General features: G+C 41.2%; 1 protein-coding gene across 13 annotated transcripts in view; it reads left to right on the top strand.

Annotated features, from left to right (window-relative positions):
- Nucleotides 1–3,810: 3,810 nt before the first annotated feature.
- The window catches only part of ptprk (protein tyrosine phosphatase receptor type K), a 149,181-nt gene continuing 130,602 nt past the window's right edge, over nt 3,811–22,389 (top strand). For 6 of the 13 annotated variants that reach the window (XM_031800933.1, XM_031800932.1, XM_031800934.1 and 3 more), the window contains exon 1: nt 3,811–4,014. In XM_031800933.1, the coding sequence (XP_031656793.1) occupies nt 3,942–4,014 (73 nt within the window). In that variant the 5' untranslated portion in view covers nt 3,811–3,941. The remainder of the gene's footprint in view (nt 4,015–22,389) is intronic. The other 7 variants (XM_031800940.1, XM_031800938.1, XM_031800936.1 and 4 more) reach the window with 3 other exon arrangements.

The following is a 22,389-nucleotide window of genomic DNA, read 5'->3' as shown; positions in this document are numbered from 1 at the left end:
TGGCCGGAAAAGATCGCCTGCCATGGGAGCAGGTTGAAGCAGCCAGGAAGGCGGAGGCAGCTGGTAAAAGGGCCAAAGATTACACGGGGACAAGGCTGGCACTAAAGACCGGGAGGCCACTACAAAATTGGGGGGCACATGGGGAGATTGGGTGAGCCAGGTTGGAGACCTGAGCCAATTCCCCGTGCTTGCCAGAGGGAGCGTTGTACTGGTCAGGCACCGTGTGGAGAGCACGGTGTCTCCAGTGTTCGTGCACAGCCCGATGCGCTACCTTCCAGCTCCCCGAATCGGCCGGGCTAGAGTGGGCATCCAGCCAGGTCAGAGGATGCCGGCTCAGCACGTCTGGCCGCCAGTACGTCTCTACGGCCCGGGATATCCTGCGCCGGCTCTGCGCACTGTGTCTCCAGTGCGTCTGCGCAGCCCAGTGCGTCCTGTGCCTGCGCCCCGCACGTGCAGGGCCAAAGTCACCATCCAGCCAGGACGGGTTGTGCAGGCTCTTAGCTCGAGACCTCCAGTGCGCCTCCACGGCCCAGTCTATCCGGTGCCTCTGCCAAGGACAGGGCCTCCTGTATGTCTCCCCATCCTGGTGAGCCCTATGGCAGCTCCACGTACCAGACTGCCCGTACGTCTCGCACCAGAGCCGCCGCTGTAAAGGAGGCCCACCCGGACCCTCCCCTTTAGAGTCGGGTTTTGCGGCCAGAGTCCGCACCTTTTGGGGGGGGGGGGGTGTACTGTCACGCCCTGGCCATAGTCGCCTTTATTCTCTATTTTGGTTAGGCCAGGGTGTGACTAGGGCAGGCAGTCTAGTTTCTTATTTCTATGTTTTCTATTTCTTTGTGTTTGGTCGGGTGTTGTTCTCAATCAGAGGCAGCTGTCTATCGTTGTCTCTGATTGATAATCATACTTAGGCAGCTTTTTCCCACCTGTGTTTCGTGGGTAGTTTTCTGTTTTGTGTTTCTGCACCAGACAGAACTGTTTCGGTTTGTTATTTTGTTTCAGTGTTCAGTTTGAATAAATAATCATGAACACGTACCACGCTACGATTTGGTCCTCTTCGTCAGACGAGCGTGACAATGCTATTAAGACAAACGTCTCTGTACTTTGACTACTGTACCTTTTTGTTGCCTCAACTTGACCTTGTGTTGCTGTGAAAACATACAGTATATCTGACAAATTTGTCACGTATTTCCGTGACATATTGGTGCGCGTTGAAATGTCTCCAAATGTGATAGTGCAGATATACAGTATGTACCAGGGTAGATGTGTTTAACAGACACCTCATTTAAATCACGTGTTTCAACTGCTGTCACCTCTCATTGGTTTTCTGAACACACCAGTCAGTCACTGTAGAACGTAGGGAGTACGTAATCACTAGGCTGTGTACATATGTAAACCTGTGAAGGCCAGTTGTCATGTGCATATTCATACATTCATTGTAAAGTGTGTGTTATGTCACCTTACTATAAGGCTTGAGTGTGAGCGCATCAGAATTTCACCAAAACTGGGATTAAGAAGACAATATTATTTTAGAGTTCAAACAAACCAAATGCAAACAGGAAATGAATATGATTCTAAGACTTAAGTTTAAAAACTGGTTGGCATTTTACATGTCTTTTCTTCACCAACACTTTTGTTGCTGCTGCATAATGTGAGAGCTGGGAGTATTTTTGTTTGCTTGTCTATACCATTATTGTGTTTTATTTATGATTTGGAGTAAAGTCAAATTCCCTTTATATAACCAGGAAACAACATTGTGACTGAAGTAATCAAAAAACAGAGTCTCGAGTCTCACCGAAGCAGTCTCCGAATTATCGTAAATAAAATACAACTGGTATAAATTCAACTCACTGTGTTGAAATGCCTTGTGGTATTTCAGGGGGGAAATGATAAAACTCTATTGTTTTGTGTCTTAAATATTGTGTCATTCTAAAAGGGTGTGGTCTGGTGTGCTCACCCAGTCATGCATTGTTTACACATCATGCTTGAAACCAATGGTTCACATAGCCATGAGTCTGGGAAATGAAACAAGCCCATTGAAGTGCACCATGTGATGTCAAACAAAGCAGTAACTATCAAAATCTCATGAATATCTTCACAGAAAAAGAAAGCCTGCCAATATTAGCTGTTATTTAGCTAGTCTTGAGGCTACTGTACATATGAAGTACCTGTAACCTTAATGCCAATGTAGTACTATTGATTTCATGTTCCAAAAAAAATCTGATTGAAAAGTCAAACATGATCCTAAATGTGCTCGCTGACTAGCTTTGAATTAATTAGATTCATGACCACTATGTATTTTCCTAGCAAGGAAAATAGCTTTTTTTAATGAGCCAGGCCAAGCTACAGCCCTCTGGAATGCTATGTATCTAGTCCTGGTTATCAAAAGGGATGTTTGAAGAGTGTGTTTATGTTTCTTTCCCTTTTATTTCACGTATACTGAGGCCTGGCCTGTTGGCTGTGAGCACCTTTAAAACATGCACTTTGTTGTTGGCTTTTTTCTTTCTTTCCCCTGCTATCTCCATTTCAAACCTTGTCTTGATTCGTCAGTCTTGTATCACCTTCCAGTGATGTTTCCTCTGTGTGTAGGCAGGTAACCTAATGGTTAAGAGCGTTGGGCCAGTAACCCGAAAGGTTGCTGGTTTGAATCCCCGAGGCAACTAAGTCAGAAATCTGCCGATGCGCCCTTGAGCAAGGCAATTATCCCTAGTTGCTCTGAATGACAAAAATGTCAAAAGTGTTTCAGAGAGAGCAAATCAGGGTTATTTGGTAAGTGTTGCAAGAGCAAAGCTGACTATATGCTGTCCAAACATTTTTTACTCCTGAATTTGGCACCTTTGAAAGGCTCTTCAGCCCACCCTTCCAGAGAGATGTAAAAACCAGCCTTTGATTTCAGCTGTTTACACGGCAGCCAGGCCTGCTTCGCAGTCCCTCGCCGAAGGGTCAGTGCGTCTCATTGGAGAAGAGCTGAGGGTCAAGTATGATAAGCCTTTAGTCTGACAGACTTACAGACTCGCGTGCTACGGTGTGTAATGACAAGCCCACAACAAATACAATCATGTTACATTCCCTCTCTTCTTACATCTCTCTATCGTGTCATTGATCAGACTGACTTGACACCCAAGATGGCATGGAGGCAGCAAATTGCCAGCAGTCATATTCAAGTCTGCCTAAAGGGACCAATACATGGAGATCAGTACTTCCTATGAATTAATGGGAAAGTACAGCAAATTGCTGCTGTTGATTGATTGGTGTGCTACAGTAACCAGGGATTTCAAGATTTTATACCTAATTAATCTTCAACTCATATTTCCAGTTCAATTCAAGTCCCTACAGTGTCTGCAGAAGGGTTCTACTGAGTTATTACAAGTAGCCTACCCTGTCCAATCACCAAACAGCTCACTTTGCAACTGTGAAGAATTACCTTTCCTTTTCATGAGACATCTATAATCCCTCCCTCCGGTAAACCGGGTGAGTATAGCGGCACAAGTGTACCACTTTCTATGAATGATAGTGATAAGTGGCACTGTCATTGTGAATGGGTCTCAAAGGCTATGCAATTTTTAAAATTAATGCATTTCATGGATCTAGTCTATACATATTCATCTGATTCAAGTTAATCAACAATTTAATGCAACACAAATTCAACTGGATACACTTTCTGTTCCGTTTGGATAGAAAAAGACGCATGAAAACGAAGCAGTTGTAGCACTTTGCCAACATTAGGGGGAGCCTGCTGTCGGTCTCAGAGCCTGCCGAGCAGCCAAATCTCTCCGAGAGGAGCCGTTTGAATAGGTGACAATGCTGACGTCATGGACTTTCACTCCACTCACCGAGAAACAAAGTATCCGCAAGAGTGAAGGGGTGAGAATGGAGCCCGTGAATCCACAGGAATAATAAGCGTCTCAAACTGCTTTAAAACTTGAAAAACTCTGTAAACAAACATGGATACATTTAGACTTCGCTTCCTACTACTCTACTCTTCAATTCTAAGCGTCGGGGCTCAATTCACGACAGGTAAGGATCTTTAAACCTTTCTGTGAGAGAGACTGTACGAGCCGAGCGTAGAGGAAAGTTGGTGGTGAATGTTTTTAGTTGGAGTAATTTAAATGAAGGTGTGGACTGTTGCATTTCGTTGATCCGGAAAAACTTGATACAAAAGCACAATTAGCCTATGTCTTTGCCAAGTCTGATAGCCTAATGTTTGAGATTGTTCCGAATCATTGCTCCAAAATCGGGTCCGATTTCTGCGGTGGCTTTACTGTAGGTATAGCGAGCAAGTTACGGTTCAGAATATACGGTTACGTCCCAAAATGTTGCCACCTAGAACGAAAGTATTTGAGTCTGTCCTGACGTCGCTGCATGCACCCATAGACTATGTCGCCAATTTGAAAAAAAAGTTATCGGATCCATGATTTCTGCATGATCACAACATTGAAATGGTCAATTTGATCATAACAGGCAAACATAGCAGTAAACTGCTTGTTGTAATTTCGCATTATGTTGCATACTGTAGCCTAATGAAGATGTTGTGCAAACCTGAAGTCATTGAATAAACACCAACTGGCCATTTAGGAACTTTACGCCAAGAAATGGCTGGCTAAAGGTGAGACTGAAAGTATGAGCTGTCTCTACTGTTACCTTAAATATGGCATGATATTGGTTGTACAATAGGCCTAATTGACAACTTTTTGGATACGAGAAAGACTGGTCCTTATACGAATAGGTTACAATGATTCAACTAGGGGTATATAATGTATGATAGCCTAATTCTTCCTTATTACATGGAACCAAAGGTAAAAGTCCGCTTGTTTAGAAACATGAATGAATACAATGCAACAGTGTGATTACAGATGAAAGCTTTTGCCCTTTTGAACTTTCGCAGTGACCTTTAAATAAACAAGCAGATCGTGGAACCATACAATAAAGCGTCACAAGTTACTCTCCGGGTAAAAAATATATACTTTTTTTTTAGTATGTCTCAACTCTTGAGGGTCCAATGTGTTTCACCTTCAGTTGCAACTAAATTTAATCTAAATTGACAAACATGTAGTTCTTCATAAGTGCTCTAAAGATACAACCAAAAATAAACCACCAGTTTTAATGGCTCAGTCACTCATTTAAACGGCTTCTATATTCTTGTAACCGAATGTTTAGGCTCTACTACTCTATTTGGAATGGTAAAACATATTATTAGCTTTTTCTGTTGTGTAAATGAAATCTAATACATATCATACTGTGTCCCAGGGGACTTGCACAACAGCAGGAGGGGGGGGGGACCTGTTTTCTATAAACCATTCAAAATGTTAATTCTAAAGAAACCTGATAAATGCTGTTTGCCATTTAAATAGATATTTATTCATTCCCAATCATTTAAGATTGATGTTTAATGTATATTTTATATTTGTATTGCAATCGATATGATCTCTTTTGAAACAATTTTCCCATTTTTGGAATTCTTATTGAGAATCTGATGTGTTCAGATATAGTGGGGTCTGAAATGATTGACACCCTTGATAAAGATGAGCAGTAATGACTGGATAAAATAAATTATTCAAATACTGAGCTATATTGTATGGTAAAAAAAATTGGGAAATTATATAATTTCATACTAATACAATTGCTCAGAGAAAGAGATTTTGTTTAACAAGTAATACATTATTTTCACAAAAAGATAGGGGTCAGAATTATTTACACCACTGAAGATTCTTATAAATAAAGTAGTCAAAAGTGTAGTATTTGGTCCCATACTCCTAGCACGCAATGACTACATCAAGCTTGTCTCTCTGCTAGAGCTGATCCCATTTAGATTGTTTGGTTGATTAATAAATGTAGGGCACATGTCTTGATTGACACCTGTCTCAGTGGACTAATCCATTGCGGAGGCTGTGGGGGTGGCACACCAGTATCACCAGTAGTACATTTACTGTTAATTCCCATAATTTCTCATTTACAATGTTTGTTTGGTTACGGTAATTTCTGTTAATATATTATTATTACAGTCTTACTGTTGTGATTGTAGGATTGGAAACATTGTTTGTATAGCGCACAACCTATGCTACACTTGTGAGGAAGAAGTTTTGGTTTATTTCATTCCATTTACGAGTTTTCAATTTATTCATTGTGTTTTGTTTGGAGCGCTCCTGTCAATGTTGAGTAAGGACGCGCACCTGATTACGCATATAAGTAGGACTAGGCTACCTGGTCTTTTTCCATTTGGCACTCCAAATGGAAAAAGTTGCCGACCCCTGGTGTAGCCTATTACTGACAACTTCGGGAGCGTAATAGCAGAATCTGCGAAGGCAATAGCAGCGGCGGGAGGAGGAGGTTCAGGAACAGGTTTTTTTCTTATGCTAAAGTTGTCTTGATCTCTGGCTCCCTCTTGAGTCATTTGTGTCTTAATTATTTAGTCACAGTGTGCTTAAAGCATCGTACAAGCAGTAGCCTACATATAATTTATTTTATTAAAACACAAAGGGTGTGTATATATATTTATATATATATATATATATATGGAAAAATACAAGTTTAAACAATTTGATTGGTTGAAAGAACAGACGACTCTTGGTCAGCCAAGATTTATTTAGTCGGGGACTGCCCTAGACTCTACAAACTTGTTCGATGCATTTGCAGTTCATCTTGGTTGTGTTTCGGATTATTTTGTGCCCAATAAATGAATGGTAAATAATGTATTTTGTCCTTTTGGTGTCACTTTAATTGTTAATAAGAATAGAATATGTTTCTAAACACTTCTACATGACTGTAGACGCTACCATGATTAAGGATAACCCTGAATGAATCGTGAATAATGATGAGTGAGAAATTACAGAGGGTCAAGTATCATACCCCCAAGACATGCTAACCTCTCACCATTACCAATAACAGGGGAGGTTTCCATGTCTTGGGGGTATGATATTTGACCATTTTGTAACTTTCTCACTCATCATTATTCATGATTCATTCAGGATTATCTGTAATCATGGTAGCATTTACAGTAATGTAGAACTGCAAATGCATCCAACAAGTTTGTAGAGTCACAAGCTTGATGTAGTCATTGTGTGCTAGAAATATGGGACCAAATACTACACTTTTTTTTTTTACCAAATACAAAACTACAGTATTTACAAGAGTCTTTAGGGGAGTCAATCATTTTGACCCCTACCTTTTGTGTTGGGGAAAAAAAATGTGTTATACAATCTTTCTCTGAGCAAATGTATTAGTATAAAATAATATACTTTTTAAAAAAAATGAGCATACAATATAGTTCCGTTTTTGAATTATTTATTTTAAAGTCATTATTGCTCACCTTTATCAAGGGTGTCAATAATTTCAGACCCCACACTATGTAGTCAGATATGTAGCCCATAATTGTTACTTTAGCCTCTGCCTCTATAACCTTTTGGCCTTAGTCTCTTTTTTTTTAAATGGCTGATTAACTAAGGGCCTCCATAAGTCTTTGCTCTTCAAAGCGCACATACACACACACACACACACACACACACACACACACGTTCTCACATATCTGTTTGAGTGTAACCTGCATCATCAGATTAATTCACCACTGGTTGGGGGTTGGAAATAGAAAATACAGCTGTCTATATAATTGCAGATTAATTAATCAGAAAGTCTTAACCATGGATTAATTACATTAGAGTAATCAAAAACACAATGACAAAAGGCAAATTACACATTTTCGAGATTGATTCGTAAATGATGTGATTATGCTGGCGGTATTATGGAAATGATCTGGAAGATCACTTTACATAAATGTACAATGTCAATTTCATAAAGCAATGCTCTGCGATGAAAATATACAAATCGGTGTGCTAATCCACTTCTGATTTATTTGCTGTTTGCTTGCATCTGGCCGCAGCGCAAATGGGACAACCGGTGAAGGGTGAGTTACAGAGCTGTGCTATCATTCGACAGGAGCCCCTGTCCTGATTAATTGTGACCTGATGACTCCTTGGCTGTTGGACTATGCCACCTTGAATGCTCAATATGGTCTCTGTGCAGATGTGTCACTGCATCTCCCGGTTAATGGCTCTCTCTTCGGGAATGGCTAGTGACGCTCTCACATGATCTGATTATTTCTCATATATATATATATATATAACCATTTTCAAAACTTTTTCGGGCTACAGATCATGTGAGTTTAGCCGAATACCACACATTCATTTGATTGTGACGTCCGTGGGCGATAACATGAAATAACAGCTGTTGTTGCAGATAAGCAACACGGTTTCCTTCATCACATGCATGGAATAAATGTATTCTTTTTAAACGACATTCATCTGCAGTTACCCTTCAGTGTTTGCTTTGTAAAATCACTGTGGTTGCCTAAGTAATTACAGAGAAGCAAACTCATTTAGTTGCCCGCCTATCTGAGAATCAAGTGTGAATGACTCTCGGGAGAGATGGCCATTAACCAAAAGGTAGACACTGCAGGAGATGAACAGCTGTTACTGGGTGAGGTGTATTCAAAATGGACCCCTAATGAGAAGAACACTATTGGTGCTTTCATATGGTGAGTCAGCACTAGAAATAACTAGCCTAACCTTACTCTTATTGGTTGTTCTGACAAACAATTCATCATAGCACTTGCATTTCCAGGACATTTTTGTATGTTTTTACTTTGCTATGTTTGTGAATATGGCACAGGAGAGTGAGTTTCTCCAAGGCCTAATAGGATATCCTTCACTACATCTCAGCTTCAGGTTTTTTTTTACGCACACAATTTTCCCCTAGAGTATGGTTAGTTACTGCATGCTTTGTCCAATGTCTACATCCTGGTCTTGTTTAACCACTTCTTTAAAAAAAGGCAACTTGGTGCCATAAACTACTATGTCCCCCCCATTAAAACATAGGCCATGGTAGACAATGGTCTTGTCTAGTGTGTGAGGCAATACAGAGAGAAAGACACCCCCCCACCCCCCTCACCCCGCTATTCAATACCAATAAGACTCTTCTAAGATTGGAAGTTGCTGACCACTCAGTGCAGCACTTGCAGTCGTATATCTTCGTTTTATTACAGGTTAGGTGACAGTGAGAGAAGTTGCTTATCTCAGCACCTGTGAGGGAATTGTATGTTTTTTATGCATGGCCTCAACAAAATCTATTTGCAGCATGCAGCCACTTATTGTTCCCTTAGTTTTCTGAAGTTTTAGATTATGCATGGTGAATCAATACCTAACAGAATGTGTCAAGTGATTTTGCAACAGTATGGATTTTCAATTTTGTTTTCCTCAAAATCAGCAGCTTTTGTATTTTTTCTCCCTTTTATTTACTTATTTATTCAGAACTTCACCTGTAAGGGTTTTGTCAGCATCTTACCCATCTGCCAGTTTTTCTCTGGATTACGAATGAATAAGCAAGTTTCTTCTTGTTATAAACCCAACAGACATGTTAAACATCGGCCCACTGCCTTGAATAATCCATCCAATGACCCTTTTACTGTACAGTATTGAATGTCTGCAGTGTTTCCAAGGCCCTGTGCTCTTGTTGTTTATTTGGTGCCCGCTCAGACAGATGTATTCTGAACTGGACTTAAAGGAGCATTTCATCCCTCTTCATGCCCACAGCAACACCGGCCACGGGCCTATTGTAACACGCAAGGCAACAAAAGCCTTGTGGAGTTGCACTTGAAGCTCTGCATGGGAGGACAGTGTTAGTGTGTTTCAGCTCTCAGCATGCATCATGCTCCTGTCTGCTGGGTATTTGGGGACAGGGAGAGATGCTCTGCAATTGTTCGTGTTCAGTGCCCTGGTGAATGTCTCAGACCCCAGTTATCCCCAGTCTTTGTCATCACAGCACTTTGGAGATTAAAGCTGTAATGGTGTTTTTGGTGGTCTATTCTGATGCCTGCCCTTAAGCTTCTTTTGAAAGCTGACTGGACTTTTCCTAAGGGAGACTGGGAGAGCAAAAAAAAGTCTGACGGATTAGATTTTTGGCATTTTGTTCTGGTTGGAGGGTTTAAGGAGATTGAAGTATCACTGCATTGACTCAATTAAGATGATCATACGTCATCATACATTCAACACCCTGTTCTGGAAAGTGCAGCTCCCATGTCCTTAATTTGACAGAAAAACAACTCTCCATTAGTCTTGTCACAATACCAGAATTTTGACTTCGGTACCAGGTTTAGTATCACAATTCTCGATACCAAAACGGTACCACTCCAAAAAAAGAAGGCATGTTTATTAGCAGAAGTCACAGAATGGCACTTGATCCAGACAGATAAACTCAGCTACTGCTCTGTTCAATCGTTGGGCATCTTTTGAGTTCAATATCATTACAGTTGCATTTTTTAAATGTATATATATTTTTTTACATCAGACAGCCATGTATGCATTAATGAATTATTAACTACATAATGGTAATAATTAAAGTAAATCTCTATTAATAAACTGGGTAAATATATAGCCTAAGCCTATCCACAATACAGGTGAATGCATATTCAATAGGAGTGTGTGCATGCATTGAGTTATTGAGCTTGTTTTGGCTGATGTCATGGGCATACAGATTCCATTTGGGACTTATTTGATTGTACTGGTCAACAACATTTACATAGAAGTAGCTTCTTCTATAAAAATGTGAGCTGTCTTTTTTTAACCAGTAATGACGTCATTCACGAGGCAGTTTGCTGAGGCAAAAGATAATCTTTGGGAGAGATGTGTGAGAGAGACTGAATAGTGCTCGCCAGCTTGTAGTCATAAAACTCGGAAATGAGTTGCCTCTAATTCGAAAATGAATGGGAAAATAATAGGGTTTTGGGATAAACGGCGAAAATAGGTCTGAGGTTGACACAGATAATATCAATCAGTAAACATGACCTTTATGAATTATGAAGCTTTTTTTTTTTATTCACAAAAAGTGACGTTAGCTGATGAAGATTATCTCAATAAAATATATAGGATCTCCTAAGCCTGTGTTTACCTCAGTCCTTATTTTCTGGGTTGATCCAAAAACCCTCAAAACCCCATTCATTTAAGGATTTGTCCAACGAACCATGGCGGAGTTAGTGCCTACAGATAGACAACATTACGATTACCCTATAAGTGAATGATATAAGCTTTTGGTGGCAATCAGCTTTGAAATCAGGATATTTAGTGTTATGGTTTGAATATTATCACAGAGTACCTGGGTAGTGAATTTATGTTCGCTTTAGCTGTCAGCTAGCAAGGAAAGTTAGCCTACAAAGCTGGACGCTACCGGCATCTTCTTCCATTATTGTTCTTCAACATTTCAACATTCCATTGTTCTTCAACATTTCTACATGCCGTGTCAAATTATTGAAGTGTGTTAATTTCTGTGCGTCATGAGTGGGGATTTAATCATTGCTAGCCTGCACAATGTTACGTGGAGCAGGCACGGTGCTCTAAAATAAGGGGTCAGCTGCGCTGATCGACAGGCTTTGATCAGTGAGAAACATTTGACAGAAGTATCAAAAGTAACACAAACTCTAGTACCGAACCATTTTTATTCATGTTCTAATATAGTTTTGGTATAGGCCTACCGTGCAACAGTACTCTCCATTGAGGTTGACTTCAATTCAACATGGTCTAAATTCTGTCAAATGGTTGCGTTGGACAAATTAGAACATTCGAGGCCTGGCCAAACTCCCCTGCTCAACGTTTGTGAGGGGAAACTTTACATCACTTAGTATGTGCAGCTAAAGAGAATCATGTTATCTCACATTTCCATTCACAGTTTTTATCCGCATAAAGCCATATAGTATTTATTTTTTTAATCACGACATCTGTGATGGAAACAGGACCTTTTGGTACAATTTTCTAAATGTGACTCACCACTTGGATTCGGTCTTATGTAGCAAAATTTGAAATAGTTTTTTTTTTACATTGGATAAAAGTAGAAACTCAGAGCTACAAAAATGGTATATCATACACTGCATTTGAGGAACAATGGGAAAGTAATTCTGCTTTGAAAGTTGATCAACTTGTAAACTCACTTTTGAGAAAATGGCCTTTGAATGTTTTGGTATCTAGTGAAGAGCTCTTCTTTATCTACACCCATTCAGATTCGTTCACACCCTCTTAAGCTTTAGCCCTACCCATCTCGTTTCGCTCTCTGAGCGCACAGTTCATGCTCTGGCCGATGATTTGTTTACCTGTGGATAACATGAAAACAGCCTAACCAGCTCTGCTGGCAACAATTTCATTACACTTTTTTGCAGACATTTACTGACACCCGCCATATTCAACGGGTGCTGTACACACGTCATGTAACGTTAGCTAACGAGCCAGCCGGCTAACATTAGCTAGTTAAACAACAATGAACACAGTGCCAACAATGCCACAGTGCTGGGAGGTAACCAACCAGGTTCAATGTTAGCTAGCTAACATTAGGCTCTAACTAGAATAGCAAACGGCACAGGGATACGAATAATAACGTCAGCTAGGGAGCCAGCCAGCTAACGTTAGCTAGCTACCAGTACACTTTAGCTTAAGACATGTAGCTAGCTAGCTAGCTAGCTAGGTAAACAATAAACCTATTTATGTAAACCATGTTTAATGTCACTCACGTCACGTAATGTTAGCTAACGAGCCAGCCAGCTAACATTGGCTAGTTAAACAACAATGAACAAAATTAGAAATGTGTAATATCTGAAAATGTAGCTAGCTATCTTACCTGTATACATAATCATGCATGATGGACGCATCTCCCTGTCAGAAATGCCAAACCACAATTGCCCTTAGTTTCAAGATGTAATCCAGAGAGAGGTGTTTTCTCCATCTCTTTAGCTATCATACTCTAATTCCACTGATTTCAAAGCGTGATCCACCAGAAAGTGGAGAGCAATACTTATGCAACTCTATTATACAATACATTTTTTAAAAGCTGTGTTTGACAGAATTACCAACACAGACTGACAATCTCAAATAGACAGAAGCCTTCTATATGGAAGACCAATGACCAGCCCACTCATTATCTCAGCCAGTCATGTCTAGTGGGAAGGTTGCAACCTTCTTCTGTGGCTTAACCAACAAGGCTCGTAATATAACAATTTTATTCCTATTTACAGATGGCAAACAAGTTTGTTATTAAGGCACATGAAAGTTCACATGTTTGAGAAAGGCTTTCTGCCCCCCAAAAACATTTAGATAAAAAAACATATTTTTTACGTTCAAACGGCTCTCCTGTGAAGTCGTGACTTGGAACATACGCCTAATCAGGTCACACATGCCAACGGATAATTTGTTAGTTTGACATGGTGGGATAGCTTTGTGTTGGTAAAATTAATTCTGCTGGAAATGGCGGTGGAAACGCCTTTATCAAATCAAGTCAAATTAAAGTGTATTTGTCACGTGCGTCGGATACAACAGGTGTAGACCTTACAGTGAAATGCTTACTTACAGGCCCTAAACAACAGTGCAATTTTAAGTAAAAAATAAGTATTAGGTGAACAATAGATATTTAAAAAGAAATAAAAACAACAGTAAAAAGACAGTGAAAATAACAGTAGCAAGGCTATATACAGGCACTGGTGACTATGCATATATGATAAACAGAGAGTAGCAGCAGTGTAAAAGATGGGTTGGCGGGTGGGGGGTGGCGGTAAACAATGCAGATAGTCCGGGTAGCCAACGTGCGGGGGCACTGGTTAGTCGGGCTAATTGAGTTAATATGTACATTAACTATACATTCAAGTGACTAGGTTGCTATTTGATTTGTTCAGGACTCTTATGGCTTGGGGGTAAAAGCTGTTGAGAAGCCTTTTGGTCCTAGACTTGGCGCTCCGGTATCGCTTGCCATGCGGTAGCAGAGAGAACAGTCTATGACTGGGGTGGCTGGGGTCTTTGACAATTTTTAGGGTCTTCCTCTGACACCGCCTGGTGTAGAGGTCCTGGATGGCAGGCAGCTTAGTCCCAGTGTTGTATTGGGACGTACGCACTACCCTCTGTAGTGCCTTACGGTCGGAGGCCGAGCAGTTGCCGTACCAGGCAGTGATGCAACCAGTCAGGATGCTCTCGATGTTGCAGCTGTAGAACCTTTTGAGCATCTGAGGACCCATGCCAAATCTTTTTAGTTTCCTGGGGGGGGAATAGGCTTTGTCGTGCCCTCTTCATGACTGTCTTAGTGTGTTTGGACTATTCTAGTTTGTTGGTGATGTGGACACCAAGGAACTTGAAGCTCTCGACCTGCTCCACTACAGCCCCATCAATGAGAATGAGGGTGTGTAGTTCACAATCATCTCCTTTGTCTTGATTACATTGAGGGATCGGTTGTTATTCTGGCACCACCCGGCCAGGTCTCTGACCTCCTCCCTATAGGCTGTCTCGTCGTTGTTGGTGATCAGGCCTACCATTATTGTGTCGTCTGCAAACTTAATAATGGTGTTGGAGTCGTGCCTGGCCACGCAGTCGTGAGTGAACAGGGAGTACAGGAGGGGACTGAGCACTCACCCCTGAGTGGCTCCAGTGTTGAGGATCAGCGTGGCAGATGTGTTGCTACTTACCCTTCAGGAAGTCCAGGATCCAGTTGCAAAGGTAGGTGTTTAGTCCCAGGGTCCTTAGCTTAGTGATGAGCTTCGAGGGCACTATGGTGTTGAACACTGAACTATAGTCAATGAATAGCATTCTCACGTAGGTGTTCCTAGTGGGAAAGGGTCCAGGTGGGAAAGGGCAGTGTGGAGTGCAGTAGAGATTGCATCATCTGTGGATCTGTTCGGGCGGTATGCAAATTGGAGTGGGTATATGTTTTCTGGGATAATGGTGTTAATGTGAGCCATGACCAGCCTTTCAAAGCACTTCATGGCTACGGAAGTGAGTGCTACGAGTCATTTTGGCAGGTTACCTTAGTGTTCTTGGGCACAGGGACTATGGTGGTCTGCTTGAAACATGTGCAAATGTTGAGATAACAATTTAACTCAACAGTTTTTGTAACAAAACTATTGCTAGAGTTGAAAATGCGATAGAAACACATCGAACATTAGATTGTTATTCGGTTCGCTTAAAAGGAAAAGCACATTCTGTGTGTACACCATCACGCACGGATTTCTATCTGAAATAAGTCAGTTTTGCGGAAACACCACTGGTTTCAATCCCTCATCAGAGGAAGTGGCAAACATCCTGCATATGGATCTGTGGCTCCCAATTGGCTCATGGCGCTCGGTGGAATGCGCAAACAAGTACAGCACAGCCGTCTATCATATTTTCTTTATGCAGATTTGAGAATATTTGCATGTAAACCTGTCACAAATCAGATGGAAATCTAGCTATTGACAGGTTTAACAGACATGCTGGAGAAAAAACTGTTCCACAGCCAGTGTCTGGTGATTTTAAAATAGACATTCAGCCTGTCCTGCCTCATACTTTAACTTCGAATCACGACTCCAATATACATGCAGCCAACGTATGGTCTAAAAGTTGGCATTCAGTGGCGAACAACAATATTCTTTGCAGATGACTAGTTGAATAAACTGCTAATAGCTAAATTGGATGAGACCATATTTTTGTTGTAGTGTGGAAAAGAATGTATAACAATTGACTGTCATCAGATTTCTTTATAGATGATGAACTACCAAAAATGTCTTACAAGTTCAGTACCTCAGAGAACAAATGCTCATTCCAATTGAATGACATGCCACGTGTAGGCTTGTCTGCTCCTCATGAATGACTTTCTGGAGATTTGTCTGCAGATTCTGTAGATATGTCTGTAGTTAATGGTTGAGTGTGCATAGTTGACATGTTGCTACAGCGTGGAGCTGTTGTGTGACTGACTCACAGTGAACTGCCCCACCACCACCACCACCACCACCACCACCATCATCGTCATCGTCCTGTCTGTCTTCCAGGTGGAGTGGGTTTCTCCCCACGGGTGGTTTACCTCGTCATCATGTTTGTAGCAACCTGGATACCATGTGCTTTTAGCTGCTGTACACCTGCTTCTGAAAACCTCCCGAGGGCTGAAGTCTCAACATCATATTAAAGTGGAATTCTCACACAGGCACACGAGCTCAGGGCTGAAACGGATAAGAAAAGAAGACTGTTGCCTTTTCTGTCTGGGCGGCTTTATGTTTTCCTTTCAATACATGTCTGTCTGGCACTATTGTCTGGATTGTTTGTACAACAGAAACGTTAAGTGCAGAACAATCCTCATTTAGGTAGTTTATGATGTAGCATTTGACATGTTACAGTACTCCATGTTTATTTCCTCAATGTAAAATTGTATTATTTATTGTATTATGTACATAGCCCATCTATAATTTAGCCCAAACAACTACCCCTTCCCCTACTCTATTTATTTATTTATTTAGCTCCTTTGCACCCCATTATTTTTTATTTCTACTTTGCACATTCTTCCACTGCAAATCTACCATTCCAGTGTTTTACTTGCTATATTGTATTTACTTTGCCACCATGGCCTTTTTTTGCCTTTACCTCCCTTACCTCACCTTATTTGCTCACATTGTATATAGATGTATTTTTCTACTGTAGTATTGACTGTATGTTTGTTTTACTCTATGTGTAACTCTGTTGTTGTATGTGTCGAACTGCTTTGCTTTATCTTGGCCAGGTCGCAATTGTAAATGAGAACTTGTTCTCAACTAGCCTACCTGGTTAAATAAAGGTGTTCTCAACTAGCCTACCTGGTTAAATAAAGGTGTTCTCAACTAGCCTACCTGGTTAAATAAAGGTGTTCTCAACTAGCCTACCTGGTTAAATAAAGGTGTTCTCAACTAGCCTACCTGGTTAAATAAAGGTGTTCTCAACTAGCCTACCTGGTTAAATAAAGGTGTTCTCAACTAGCCTACCTGGTTAAATAAAGGTGTTCTCAACTAGCCTACCTGGTTAAATAAAGGTGTTCTCAACTAGCCTACCTGGTTAAATAAACGTGAAATAAAAAATAAATACAAATAAATATTTTCAAGCAAAAGAATGTATAGCATTGCTTAATAAACTTAAGCTGCTTACTTTCCTGTGGAAAAGCAGACAACAAAGCTTAAAACTACACATGATCCTCATGATCACTGTTGTTGTGTTATTTGTTGAATTTTAGTAGGGAGGCTTTCAAAAAGAGGATTTGCTTGTTAAGTCGGCACAAATGAATGTTAATGATATACGTTTGATCATGCCCCCCCCCGTCCCGTCCCGTCCCGTCCGTCCGTCCGTTTTCTGCATTGATGTTAATAAGCAGATCCCCCTGCAGGTTGCCGAGAAAGCTGGGCTATCGCCCACTGGTACATTAAAGGCACAAAGAGCCAAGTCCTCACGTCCCCACTCAACTTGGAATTTATTACCCCCTACTCAAACAAAGGAGCAAAGGACTTCTCAGGGCACCCGCAGCACTCTCCTTATCCAACACTTACCTATGGAGCATAGCATAGATCATCACACTCATAGGGTATTCTGAAAGGTGTGTTTTAGGTACTTGTTCAAGGTTTTGACTCAAGTTAAGGTATATGTTATGATACAGTAGGTTTTGGTGAATTATGTGCACAGTTTATTTTAAGGTAAATTCCTAAAAATGTTCTCGTGGGAAGCATTAAACTGGAGATGGAAAAATGTGCTTAGCGTAGATTAAGTTAAGCTAGAGTCTGCCTTTGTATGACAGACATTGTATTGGCAAGTTATGTCCATAAGAGATGTGCTTACTGTATGAATACCAGAGCCCGTGGGATGTTTCTGTCCCAGGCCTTTGTTTGGTTATTTTCCCATCCTGTGTGGTATACTTGACCATTCTCTAGAAAAGTAGTGCCCCCCCCCCCCCCAGACTCCCCTCCCTGTGACTCTACTAAAAGGCCCCCCAACTGACTCCAGTATTTATGGTCCACTCGTGACTTTCCCCCACGTGGTTTAGGTTAACCATATCTCTGTGAGTTTGAACTGAAATGAACAGGGTCATTTGGGTAAAGTCAGTCATTTTGAAGTAAAGAACACTGTATATTTCTGGGCTAAACTAACCCTTGCCCTGGAAACATGACAAGTTGATTGTAGGCACTCAAAGACAAAAAAATAGAGATATCATATACACCACCAGTCAAACGTTTGGACACACCCACTCATTCAAGTTTTAGTTTTTTTAGTTTTTTTGTTGTTGTTACTATTGTCTATATTGTAGAATAATAGTGAAGACATCAAAACTGTGAAATAACACATGGAATCCATGTAGGAACCAAAAAGTGTTAAACAAATCAAAATATATTTTATATTTGAGATTCTTCAGTAGCCACCCTTTGCCTTGATGACAGCTTTGCACACTCTTGGCATTCTCTCAACCAGCTTCGTGAGGTATTTACCTGGAATACATTTCAATTAACAGGTGTGCCTTGTTAAAAGTTAATTTGTGGAATTTCTTTCCTAAATGCTTTTGAGCCAGTCAGTTGTGTTGTGACAAGGTAGGGGGGAGGGGGTATACAGAAGACAGCCCTATTTGGTAAAAGACCAAGTCCATATTATGGCAAGAACAGCTCAAATAAGCAAAGAGAAACGACAGTCCATCATTACTTGGAGACACGAAGGTCAGTCAATGGGGAAAATTGTGCAGTCGCAAAAACCATCAAGCGCTATGATGAAACTGGCTCTCATGAGGACCGCCACAGGAAAGGAAGACCCACAGTTACCTCTGCTGCAGAGGATAAGTTTATTAGAGTTACCAGCCTCAGAAATGGCAGCCTAATTAAATGCTTCACAGAGTTCAAGTAACGGTCACATCTTAACATCAACTGTTCAGAGTGAGTGTGTGAATCAGGCCTTCATGGTCGAAATGCTGCAAAGAAACGACTACTAAAGGACACCAATAATAAGAAGAGACTTGCTTGGGCCAAGAAACACGACCAATGGACATTAGACCAGTGGAAATCTGTCCTTTGGTCTGATGAGTCCAATTGTGAGATTTTTGGTTCCAACCGCCGTGTCTTTGTGAGACGCAGAGTAGGTGAGCGGATGATCTCCGCATGTGTGGTTCCCACCGTGAAGCATGGAGGAGGAGGTGTGGGGGTGCTTTGCTGATGACTCTGTCAGTGATTTATTTAGAGGTCAAGGCAAACTTAACCAGCATGGCTGCCACAGCATTCTGCAGCGATACACCATCCCATCTGGTTTGCGTGTCGTGGGACTATCATTTGTTTTATAACAGGACAATGACCCAACACACCTCCAGGCTGTGTAAGGGCTATTTGATCAAGAAGGAGAGTGATGGAGTGCTGCATCAGATGACCTGACCTCCACAAGCACCCAACCTCAACCCAATTGAGATGGTTTGGGATGAGTTGGACCGCAGAGTGAAGGAAAAGCGGCCAACAAGTGCTCAGCATATGTGGGAACTCCTTCAAGACTGTTGGAAAAGCTAGTTAGTTGAAACAGTGCCAATAGTGCACAAAGCTGTCATCAATGCAAAGGGTGGCTACTTTGAAGAATCTAAAATCTAAAATAGATTTTGATTTGTTTAGCACTTTTTTGGTTACTACATGATTCCATGTGTGTTATTTCATACTTACATACATGCATGCATAGATATATATACAGTGCATTCGGAAAGTATTCAGACCCCTTGACCTTTTCCACATTTTGTTATGTTACAGCCTTTATCTAAAATGGATAAGATAAAAAAAAGATCCTCATCAATCTACACCTTTATTTACATAATTATTCAGACCCTTTGCTATGAGTCTCGAAATTGAGCTCAGATGCATCCTGTTTCCATTGATCATCCTTGAGATATTTGTACATGTTGATTGATTTACCACCTTGTGGTAAAAACCAAGCCATGAGGTTGAAGGAATTGTCCGTAGAGCTCTGAGACAGGATTGTGTCAAGGCACAGATCTGGAGAAGGTTACCAAAAATGTCTGCATCCTTGAAGGTCCCCAAAAACACAGTGGTCTCCATCATTCTTAAATGGAAGAAGTTTGGAACCTCCCTGACTCTTCCTAGAGCTGGCTGTACTGGACAGAGTTCCACTGTGGAGATGGGAGAACCTTTCAGAAGGACAATCATCTCTGCAGCACTCCACCAATCAGGCCTTTATGGTAGAGTGGCCAGACAGAAGCCACTCCTCAGTAAAAGGAACATGACAGCCCGCTTTTCCAAAAGGCACCTAAAGGACTCTCAGACCCTGAGAAACAAGATTCTCTGGTCTGATGAACCCAAGATTGAACTCTTTGGCCTGAATGCCAAGCGTCACGTCTGGAGGAATCCTGGCACTATCCCTACAGTGAAGCATGGTGTTGGCAGCATCATGCTGTGGGTTTTTCTCAGGGGCAGGGACTGGAAGACTAGTCAGGATCGAGGGAAAGATGAATGGAGCAAAACACGATCGAACATCTCTGGAAAGACCTGAAAGTAGCTGTGCAGCGACGCTCCCCATCCAACCTGATCGAGCTTGAGGGGATCTGCAGAGAAGAATGGGAGAAACTCCCCAAACACAGGTGAACCAAGCTTGTAGCGTAATACCCAAGAAGACTCCAGGCTGTAATCGCTGCCGATGGTGCTTCAACAAAGTACTAAGTAAAGGGTCTGAATTCTTATGTAAATGTAATATTTCATTTTCCTCTTTTTAATATATTTGCAAATAATTCTAATCCTTTTTTGCTTTGTCATTATGGGGTATTGAGATATTGGGTCTTCTGTGCGACTTGGAGTTTTAATTGGCCAAAAAATTGGTAGCACTTTAGAGCCATGAACAATGGGCTGAATTTGGAGCTGTCAGACGCGACTTGGCTTCGAGACTCATTGGTATTCTTAATGGAGGTGCGGGTCCTGGGAGTTCATCCCTTGTTTGTCAGTGACATCATTTACAAGCTAAGAACTTTGATAGGGTCAAGTTATCCCAGTAGGCTAACATTATTTCATGGCAGCCAATCTCTAATGAAGAAATGTGCACATCTATGGCAGCTTAAAGATGAAGGTTAAATAGCTGTGATTCTGCTGCTTGGGAAAAACCCAATCTGATTATCCAATCAGAATTCTGTCGCTTGTCTCTGTCACGCTTAATGCAATATTTCAAAGGTAGCTCGTACTGTGTGTATTGATGATGGAATAAAAAAATACAATTTTACAGCTCTATTTAAAATACAAACCTGAAAGCAGCATGTTATTTCTAGCTCTCTTATTATGTTAATTCCTAAAACCCTTTTCCAATGGGTTGTTTCTACTCCATGGATAACATTGGACTGCTGTTTCTCCTACCCCCCGAAAGGGTGACAATAGACAACAGAGGAGTTGGGAATTAGAGAAGATAAAAGAGGAAACCAAATTTCATCCATATTGTTTCAATCAACCCAGTGATGGAACTCTACTTGGGTCTCAATAACTCAGTTGGCATCTCAACTTACTGTTGAGAGTTAGAATAGTCGAATACACGAGGTGCAATTTCTGAATTTGGTTGTGCAACAGCTAGCAAAGAGGCTAGGGCCGGCTCTGACTGCATGTTTGGTTCTGGATGTGGGTACGCAGAACCACAACCGCAGAGCCACTGAGTCCCCTCATGATAAGTCTATAAACATTGGCCCAGATTTCACCTGCACTTTTTTTCATCATTAGGAAAATCATTCACTGACTCACCCTCCTCAGATTACTTTTACACTACATTAATCTGAAAATTGGCTTCTTCCTTTTCGTTCTTGAAGTTTGTTTGTTTGTTGCGTGTACTGTTCGTATTGTTTGTGCTGGTTTGATTTGTATCAAACACACAAATACCATGAAAAGTCCAAAGTGAACCATTGCTTTTCTAATGTAATCTTGGGTTATAAATATTTACTTGTCACGGGTCTTTCAACTGACAACCACTATGCATGCTGGGCTTCTAAACATACATTTTTTTTAAAGTGGTTGCAGCAGCGTACTTTGGCAGCAGACTAAACTCTTTCTCAGATCCTTTGCAAGTAGCTTGGTTTTGGACAACACCTGGACCTGCCAGTTCCATGATCGTCTTGGGTCTTTGATGTGATCATACAGTTTAGTCATAGTCTCTCCTCAGAACAGGACATGGATCAAGACACAAGACCACAATTGTCTTCTCAGCGAATAAGATTAGGAGAAGTGATGGAGAATTATGATCTATCGTCTTCAGCTGAGGATCTTCACTCTGTAATTTGCTCCTCAATGCCTCTTTGTCCAAGCTTGGAAGCCCTCAGATTTCAGTGTTTTTCCCCCCATTGCCAAAACAGTCTTGGCCTCATGAAAGAGAGGGCTCTTTCCTGCTAAGAAAACACTTTTGACCTGTATGAGCATGCCAAGGCAAGTTGATTTAGGGGGGAGGGTGGTTTAAAACACCTCTCTGTTCCCTAGCCTAGCAGTTTAGCAGGTCTTCCCAAAGTGTCTGTGTGCCTTCTTGGCTCCTGTTTACTTCTGTGTTTTGTGAGCCAGTGTCACCCCATGCCAATCAAAGGAGCACAGCCTCATGAACACTAATCTCTCATTTGATAGAGAGG

Source organism: Oncorhynchus kisutch, linkage group LG21 (genome assembly GCF_002021735.2).
Source record: "Oncorhynchus kisutch isolate 150728-3 linkage group LG21, Okis_V2, whole genome shotgun sequence".
In the NCBI taxonomy this organism is placed as follows: domain Eukaryota; kingdom Metazoa; phylum Chordata; class Actinopteri; order Salmoniformes; family Salmonidae; genus Oncorhynchus; species Oncorhynchus kisutch.
Note: the sequence above shows the minus strand (reverse complement) of the source record. Positions and strands in the feature narration are given on the sequence as shown.